The 9,654-nt window shown below is 40.0% G+C and overlaps 1 protein-coding gene across 1 annotated transcript; it reads left to right on the plus strand.

Annotated features, from left to right (window-relative positions):
- The first annotated feature begins 7,222 nt into the window (after positions 1-7,222).
- On the plus strand, positions 7,223-7,697 carry LOC126410486 (uncharacterized). Its single transcript, XM_050080289.1, has 2 exons — positions 7,223-7,421; positions 7,525-7,697. The coding sequence occupies exons 1-2, from the start codon at positions 7,223-7,225 to the stop codon at positions 7,695-7,697; spliced, it is 372 nt and encodes a 123-aa protein (XP_049936246.1).
- The last annotated feature ends 1,957 nt before the right edge of the window (positions 7,698-9,654 follow it).

The following is a 9,654-nucleotide window of genomic DNA, read 5'->3' on the forward strand; positions in this document are numbered from 1 at the left end:
GTACTTGGAGATTCCATTATTTTATTTTATTTTTGTTAACTTGTTTATTTTATCTATTGGGAGGAGGGGCCACCCAAGGCAAGTTGCAACTGCCACTCCTTAATAGCAACAGTATCACAGCTCAACTAGGCTACCAACTTGGTCCTTGAATCTACCGGAAGCATCTAGATTTTATGACGGATATGATATCCATCCTTGACTAGTAAGTGGAAATGGGCTTCAAATCTAATGTGACTACAATGAGAGGAGAAAGAATCCTAGGAACTAATGAGAAAATAAGTACACCCGATTTTTTTTTCCGGTCAGTTGCCTTCTACCAACCACCGGTGAAGACCGGCCGGAAATAGGCCTCTTAACTTGTACATAAAATTCAGTGAGTCCAAGTTTTCATCTAAATCGATACTATAAGCAATTCAGCATCCAACAAGGGCTTTGTCTTTACTAAAATGAAGGGTGAAGGACTTTCAAGTTTCAATTAGCTTTAGTTAGAGGAAGCTAGAAATTTCAAACTGAAAGTCCTTAATACTTCAAATTATAACTTCTAAAAAGCCGCCGATGTACAAACAAGTAATCGATAAGAAGTATTAACATATAAATAAGCAATTTATGTGGGTCTGTGTGGGCACTCGCCAACACGAGCCCGCAGCAATTCCCTCAATCAAGTCATTGTTCACTGCCTGGGATGCATCACGAGGCCCGGGAGAGAGATGTTAAAAATGCAGAGTTTACGTTTCCATCCGTGAAGTGTAAAAGGAAAATAACTTGACCAGCATCGGAGTATAGGTTCATCTAGAAGTTGGTAATTTTCATTCCGAACATCTACACACGAGAGCTTCATGAACCGGACAATTTCCTGCATGTTTTCGAACCTTATGTCAACATATTCGCAATCTTGTGTCGATGTCTCTTATTCAAAATTCGAAATCCAGCCAAATAGATCTGCTTGTGCCCCTTGACCCGACCCATTTCTTAGAAGTTGGGCTCAAGTGGCCGTTCCCATTTCTCTAGAGCGTTCATGTAGATCAATGTTCGGCACTTGGAGCAATGAGATCCTGCACGTGGACAGGATCATACATAGACCTCTGGTTTCTCCGTCTTGATCCACATAAACTTTCAACTATTCGGGATCGAGTGGATGAATCTACCGGCAAACAATGGCTGGATCAAGTTATACATAAACTCACTCGCAGTTCTCGTTCTCAGGAAAGTAGTGGTGATCAGGGAACATCTCACGATTTTTCAAGTTTCCGGTCTTCCTGAAAACAATGGTTTTTCGAAGATACCATGTTTTCTTCATCATATCGGCCACCGGTAAACTTGACAAAAGCATGCAAGATATATATATGACTCGGGTGAAATGAAATTAACCTTGCCAACGAAATGGAGACAAAGTACCATTAACTACAGCTTATGAGCCTAGAAAGTTGTAATTATCATCATATTACCATATTTAAATCTTTATCCATGTCCATATATCAAAGTAATGAGCAATTTCTATGGTCTACTTGCAATTGCTAGCTGTCACAAATGAGATGCTTTTCGATGGCTAAAAACAAACCAACAAGCACACTAGAAAGCAACTTTTATATGAGCATTAGTGACAGACTATGTTTTAGCAACTGTTAATGGTCTTTTATCAAAGATTGGTTATGAAGCTTTTAGCGATCAATTTAAATTTTTAACCATCCAATAATATCACACGCACAATAACATGAATGTGAGAGAGAGTGTGTCTGTGTGTGTTTACATACATAATCCAGCAACTCATGTTAAAATAATCGCAAGTCTTAATTTTTAAGGACCAGTTGCTCCTGCTAGAACCGTACATCCTAACAACTGCAGACTTCTTTCGTCTCCGGTTAAAGAATGTTAGGTTTAAAGGTGTTGTTGACATGCCAATATTCATTTTAAATTAAATGTGTTCCCCCCCGCTGCAGCTTATATTTGACCGGACATGCATATGGGCATGACCGGACACGCATCCCAAGGGCACGCAGATTTTTTTCTTGGGATGTGGGAAATTAGTTATATTTACTTTCTTTGATCGACAAAAATCACTCACTCGCATTGTAAACATTTTCGTGGAATGGTAGCAAAATATTTTCCAAACTTGTTATTTCAGGATTATGTCGGCGTGGCGTACCGACAAATATATATTAAACTAATCTTTAAATAAAGCAAACACAGTAGCTTCATATGGTGATATTGCAGAAAATTAAAGCGACCCTAAGGATTGATCTTCCCCATTCATTTACTCCGAATTTCCTTTAGAAAATGATGCACCTAATCTTTTAGATGAGATAGTTGATTTGTGACAGATAATCGATTTGCCAAGCCTATCCACATAGAGAATGGACGACATTTGTGGAATGATTGACCTCAAATTCAAGCACTTTAATGAACTATTTACCACCTTTGCTAGCACGCCAATTTCGCGAGTAAATGAAAAGGAAGATCAGATATTGCTGTGAAAGTACTAGATGGAGATGAAATTCACTCCTAATCAATGAGAGCGGGAACTTGGGCAATCTTTCATGGCACTGTATGTGCACTCAGCATCATGCCCACGAGCCTTTTGGTCGACATGAAAAAGAAGGTAATGAATGACATGAAAGATACGCCGTCCTTTAAGTTAGACAAAGCTGCAATTGTGTGTCTCCTGGGCAGCCATTCCATCCAAAATATCCAACCAGGATATCCCGCTTTGTAAGAATGTTGCATATTGCAGTGGGACATGTGGGTAGGTTTCAACAACGATTATGCCAAAGCTACCACTAGAGGCGCAACATGACTCATAATAGAGAAAAACATTTTAAAAGTATTGATCTTAGTTTATGATATTTTTAAAACAAAAGCTTCACTGTTAAGGGACAAGTTGAGATCAAACAAACTAAGAACCCGAAAGAAGAATCAAGTTCAATACCTAGACCTTTAAGCTTGTGCCTTGAGAAAAGGGTGAAATGTAATACCTCATTTTGAATGTATTGGCATTTTATAGAGACTTTGAAGTACGAATGCAACCAAATTTTGATTCTTGATTCTTGAAAATATCGGCAGTTCTCGGGAAAAACATATTTTATTAGCCCGATATTATGTTTATACACATATTTCCAGCATTATTTATAGACAAAGTTTATATGGAACAAACATGATGAGCTAGCTGGGGCGAGAAATGATCTGCCAGTTAAGAAACCAATCACCCTTTCTTTAAAAGAATGCATATGGAGTAGTACCGACCCTACCGGCTCCCGCGTTCCGGTCGTCATATGGATCCGTTCAGGCCATATGCCAAAAGCAAAAGGAACATTCGTGGGGGCAATCAACAGCTCAAATTGTCTGCAACTTGGACAGTTGTTCATAGTGGTGCTTTCTTTAACATGCTTCTTAGCAAAAATACAAGATAAGCTCGCTGGCCTGCACGGCCCTCGATCAATGTTATTCATATAAAGCATCATCAGCTGTACGTATAAGAAAAAATTATAGTGCACACACAAAAAATGTGGTTCTGCCTTCCAGCTGCGAGCTAGCCGCGAGAGATGCTTGTATACTAGAGAGCGGAGAACTAACTCTCCAACTGTTGTGTACCACAGAACAGACATGGAGACAGAGATAGAGAGATTGTTGGTGGTGTGGTGTTATAGCGCTCAACCCAAATCAATACTCCTCTATACCATTGCCGTAGAATCCTTCAGAAATGGAACAAAAGGTTGTATTACCCATTCAGCTGCAGCGGAACCACTATGTGACGCGTGGGCTGCTGCTCATGCCAGCTACACCAATTCTGTGTCAGTGCCCTGCAATCACTCATTCAACTAAGCAAGAGATCAGTTAGTCAAAATTTTCTAGCTCCACCACTGCCATCCAGTTGCATTACCCATCATTTGGTGAGAGAGAAAGACTTCAAATTTTTCGGTTCCGATGTTTAGAATTGGACGAAAACTAGAAATCAACTTATAAAGACAATTGCTATAGTTATATATTAGGAAAAGATATAAAAAGTAACGATTCTTTTTAAATGTGTAAGAAATGTTTTAGAAGCTCAAGACTTGGACCATTTTTTGAGAATCCTTACAACATCAACATGTGGGCAATTTGAAATCACATCTCTTAAGGCGTGTTTGATGGACATGAGAAAAAAAAACCCATCCTGGACTTTTTCTCCAGAATTTTACCATTTTTTTCCCGCCCATTTCGAATGAAATAAAATTTCTCCGAATACCAACGGAATTTGGGGAAAAAAGTTATTTCGGACCTTGCCGCAATTGGACCAGTCTGGGTCAGCTACGGCCTACGGTAGGGAGGGAGGGTGACAGAGAAGGGAAGGAAGGAGTGGGGCTTCTGCCCCCAGAGTGGAAAAAATTTGGCGGGAGAAAAAGTCGGACCTCTGCCACAGCTTGTGGAAACAAGGAATAATGAAGGTTCTTTCTCCTTTAATTTCAATATTTTTTCTTTGGGGCGAAACCGTGGAAGTAAAGCCTTTGTTTTTTGAGAAATGTTTAGGTTAATTTATCAAACAGGAAAATTTAGATCACTTTTCTTTGTCTGTCAAACACGAGCTAAATTTGGAAGGAAGGGAAAAAGTTCTCCTCCAACCTATTCTACGAAATTTTTCATGGATAAAAAATTCTTGCAAGTTTCTCCACGGCATCAAAAGCCCCCCTAGGTTTTCTCATACGGAGATCTTATCCTTGCATCGAAGGTTGTGAAATTTACTCAAGTTTTAAGTTTTTTTTTTTTTTTTTTAACTATCCCGCGATTGTCTCTTAAATCAACAATCGTAACTCCAGGTTATTTGATAGAGCAAAAATATACGATCTCCCACTTGTTCGCCCATATATATATATATATATATATATATATATATATATATATATCTTGAACTTAGCCAGCTCTTTAATGACAAAATATTTGAAAAGCGTCACTCAAAATGCCATATAATGGAAGCACAAGCAACAGTTTACAATATAAAAATGCCATATAATGTCTCCCTTTCCTATTTCTGTAAATATTAGTTTTGAGTTCTATTTACTAAGTGCAATCGTAATATGCATGGGCACAAAATACATCAACACTTAAGAGCCAAAAAATATAGAAGAAAAGGTGTTCACTTTCTGCTTTTTTTAAACTGGGAAAGCTGAGCACTTTAATTTCAAAGATGTTACGATTTAAGCATCAGCTTTTTCGCGATTTTCTTCAACAACAAGGTTCCAACATATTTTATATACATATTTGATGAAATTTGAGCGTGATAGTATTTACAAAAAATAGGAAAAGGAGACAAGCCGGCCTGGCTGAAAATTCAGTGACATTCACTTGAACTGATGAGAATCAGCAAAAAAGTACTATTTTATTCACTACTTAAAGATATTGGAGGGAAATGGATAAATATTTAAATAGGAAAATTTATACAAATAATAAAAGGTACTAAATGAACAGCAAGTTCATGCATCAAATATTGCATTAGTCAAATGGCTAATGAATCATACTTACAAATTCAACCGGCACTTCTTAAAAGGATAGAGAAAAAAGAAAAAGAAAAAGAGTGTATGCAAATGACAAACAATGGACGGAGCATTGTTCTATCCTCTATGGCACAATAAGGCGTCCCAATTTCTCCCCTCCCAAGAACTGCAACGAATCCACTTCGTAAAATCGCTCGATTTCCACTCATTTTTGACATAATTTAAAGCAAAACATAATGTAGTAGATCGAACATGGTGCATTTGACACTTTATTGACCTTCAAATCACAAGTTTCAACAAAAATCCTCTGTTCATTCCTTTCAAACTTCTATGCCTTTCGTTGTATATCCTTATGGGAGACCTTATATCTTCATTATTTCCAACGCTGCTTCTACTTGCAGAGAACATAAGAATCACGATAAATCACATCCATTAGTTAAGCACACATTTAGAGGTCTGCTTGATTCTGTTTGCTGAAATGCAAGACAATCACGAACGTTTTGTTATACCATTACTGCTCCAAAAAATGGGTGAGCATGACTGTTTGGACGAAACATTAAAACTAATGTTTCATGGATCCGACCGCATTTTCGAAACATCTTTGAAATAGTTTCATGAAACATTCATCATCAAATGGAATGGAGAAGATGCCATGCAAAACTTAGAGTGTTGTTCTTGAGAAAGAGATAGGGTACATATTTAAATTTGGCAATTTTTTTTTAAGGGCAGGCATTTAATAAATCCAATAATTCGCTGCAATTCGGGAGGTAGAAAATCAACTGAAATAAAAAGGACGACAAACAATTTGAAAATAGAAAAACTTAAAAATATAACATGGGTGTCCATTGAATCGACTTTGCATTAAATTATGAAGTTTATTAATCATTCGATTTCATTTCAACACCACTTTCAAACAATTACAAATGCACTTTCCATGTTATGTTGTTAACATGGAAACCATATTCCCACATTTCAACAGAGGGCCATTATAAGAACTTTATGTGGGAATTTTCAAAGGTTTACTTTTGCCCATATAGGAGAGGGCTTCAATTTAACTCAACAAGGGTAGCTTGGTCATTTTAAACCATAACACATAGCGCCATAATAGCAATTATACCAGGCTGTAAAATTTCAAATTTCCAAGTATATAAAGTCGTATATTTGGGCCTAACACGCGGAAGTGTGTTGAGGTCCGAAAACACTGAAATGCTTTCGCATGTGAAAAGGAGAGACCTGCCTCTTGTAAAGGACAAAAAGAGAAGCACAAAAATGTTAAAAGTACAAAAAGACTCTTCAGCCAGCCGAACACCGGATCCCTGTCAGCAGCCGAACATGGAAGTCGGCCTCACACAATGTGATGTTAATAAGTTGAAAATTTAAAAAATAGTCATAAAGGGTGTCTTTATTTTATGCTCTACAATATTTATGAGATGATAGGCTGACTGTACTGGGAGTTGGACATAATATTTAAATGAAAGAAGATAATGAATTAAATAGCTGAGGTGATGTAGCTGACAACATAGTCCCATCATAGACCAAAAGAAAATGCTTTACATTATGTAAAACAACCAAAGGGCGCTTAGTGTCAAAGTCTTTTCAATTACAAACTTGCGTTGGGAACTCACTACAAAACCAGGCAGCTAAATGAAATTGCTGGAATCCGAGAGTTTCATGCTAAAAGTCCATTTTCCAAGTCATGAAAAAGAGAACGTCACGCGGTCCGTTGTTTGATACCAAAGGATTGGTAACCGTTGGGGACGATGGGTCCATTGGCGGGAATTCGAAATCAATATCCATCGCACCCAAACCCCAGAGGGACAGAGGAGTGGCGGATTGTCCCTGGGAACGAAGGATGGACGTTCGAGGCCTTTGAATTCCCGCCACCTCCTGCTGCTGAACGACCTTCTGATGCTGAAGATCCCTTGCAATTGCCCTCCATGGCCGATCTTCTTCTCCAAGGTACAATATCGGCGCTTTCCCTCCAATGTCGTCTCGATACTCGAGCCTTGACCAATGTCTTCTGATAATCTCTTGGTTATGGTTTTGTTGGATCTGGAAACAGGCTCCAGCGATTTTCTACGACGTCTGGGACGGTGCTTCCGTCGAAGATGCCGCCGACGAGGGAGGAGGTGGCCAGATGTTCCGGACGGGTTACGGGAAGCCCGTGGCCGTAAAGGAGTCTTCGACAAGGAGCGCGATCGCCGTTCTTGGAGAGGGCGGAACACTAGCCGCTGAAGGTGATCCGTTTCCCCCACCGGCCTTCTCTAATTTTTTCTAATTTATTAGTCGAGCACTTTCGGCGATTTATGATACAAGTATCGGTTGACGGTTGGATATGTTCTTGCTAAAAATACTTTTTTCAAGTACCAAAAAAGAAAACTTCACGCGGTCGATACCTACGGATGGGTTACTGTTGGGGATCATTGGTCCATTTTCGCAAGCGCGCCAGTACAGCGAGACGGTGGCGGGAATCCGAAGCAAACTGACCGCAAGAGAACCGAGCATGGTAGAAAAAATGTGATTTGTGCAGCAATACAAAAATTTGGGCATGGAAGGCAAAATCACAAGGGGATATTGTGTGAATAGCGTACATCGACGCGCAAATGTTTGGAGAAACCAGATATGAAGCATACCAACAGTTTAGGGCAGAGGAAGGGATCAACAAAAGGCGGTAATCCTTGTTCTTCTTCAGCAGGGCAGAAATAACTCCACGGCCTCCCTCCTTCAATTTGCATTGGTAGGTAAAAATCTGGGGGGAAATAGCTCATTACAAGGGATTGCATCATCGTCAATGGTGACCACATCAGGCGGCATTTGTTCCCCAGGTTGATGTAGCCACGATCATCAAAAAAGAAAGGGGGCGATTGACGCTTCATGCGTACCGCCCGCAGCCTCAAATGCTTCATCTGCAAAGGAGAATGTTGTGTCACAATATATGCATCCGATGTCGAGAACCCATGGCTAACTGCATCGATGCATTACAGGATGCGGTGCATGGAGAAAAAGAGAGACAGAGACAGAGAGAATGCTGAGGGAGACGGCAGTTGAGAACAAAAAGAGCAAATAGGAGGTCGCGAGATAAGGAAAAGAACAAGTTAGACCTCATCCTTCTCTGCCAAGTCTTTTGGCTCCGTCGACTCTCGATCATCGCAGTGGGTGTTCTCTCCCAGTGGTATTCGCCGTCGTCGTTTCCTTGGCCTTTCCTCCGACGGGTTACTTCTCGTCGACGTTTCACTGGCCTTCGGATGGATGCTTTCTTGCAAAACCAGAAAGAATGAGATGGGGAGAAAGCGCGCGCGCGGGAGAGAGGTGGGATCATCTTGTAACCGCCAACGGAAGGTCCCCACCGCGCCTTTATGAAGATGGGAAGCCGCAAGCACGTGCTGTCCAGCGGCAGTGAAGGTGTCGGTTTCGCTACGATTGCCACCAACTTTTTATTTTAAATAAAAAACGAACGAAAAGTCATTAGCAACAGCCAAATCGGAAGAGGATGCAAAGTTTATAAACCAATATTTTTTTTTAAAATCCAATTTATACATTCATATGTTTAACTCTATGAAAAGTAGCTTAAATTGTTGAAAAACATGTACGTCTGAATAGCTCATAAAGTTTAAACTTATTTTACCAACTCAACCTACTTTTTTTTTTCTCTCTCCCACGAACGAAATTGAAATCCAATTCAAAGAAAGGAAGCTTCATTGAAACAAAAACGCTATTAAAAGAAGTCGGCGGTGAAATTCTTGGCGACAATAAGCGTATGAACAAGAGAGAATGAGAAGGGACCCGATTAAGCAGTTCGGCGGTGAGGCTCTGGCCGTCGTAGAGGTTGGCTTAGAATAATGAAGTGTACTCCTCCAACGTTTTTTCCCTCGTCGTCGTCCTCTTTCCGATCTCCCCCCTTTCTTCAGCCTCCGCTTTCTATTTATCGAAGGCTTGGACTCTTATTCTTTAACGCGAAACACCAACCCGTATCGTCCCATTTTTATTGACTCGGACGATTTCCTCTTTGACAAACACACACGCCCCAGCTTATCAACGATGGGCGAAAGATACTTACACGAAGAAACGGAGACGAAAAATACAGCCATACGCGTCTCGTGGAGAAAACTCTGAATCGTATCGTACCAGGAAATTGATCTGACATGCTTTGTTCCTCCCTCTCAAGCGAAGTTGGTAAGCCCGAGCGTAGGTG

The sequence above is a fragment of the Nymphaea colorata genome, chromosome 10 (assembly GCF_008831285.2).
Source record: "Nymphaea colorata isolate Beijing-Zhang1983 chromosome 10, ASM883128v2, whole genome shotgun sequence".
Taxonomy (NCBI): Eukaryota; Viridiplantae; Streptophyta; class Magnoliopsida; order Nymphaeales; family Nymphaeaceae; genus Nymphaea; species Nymphaea colorata.

What these genes read in the sequence shown, in the direction of transcription:
- LOC126410486 (XM_050080289.1), top strand. Translation starts at nt 7,223, where the DNA reads ATGGGTCCATTGGCGGGAATTCGAAATCAATATCCATCGCACCCAAAC. An exon ending in GGCCGATCTTCTTCTCCAAG is followed by an intron (nt 7,422 to 7,524) that starts GTACAATATCGG and finishes ATCTGGAAACAG; the next exon opens with GCTCCAGCGATTTTCTACGA.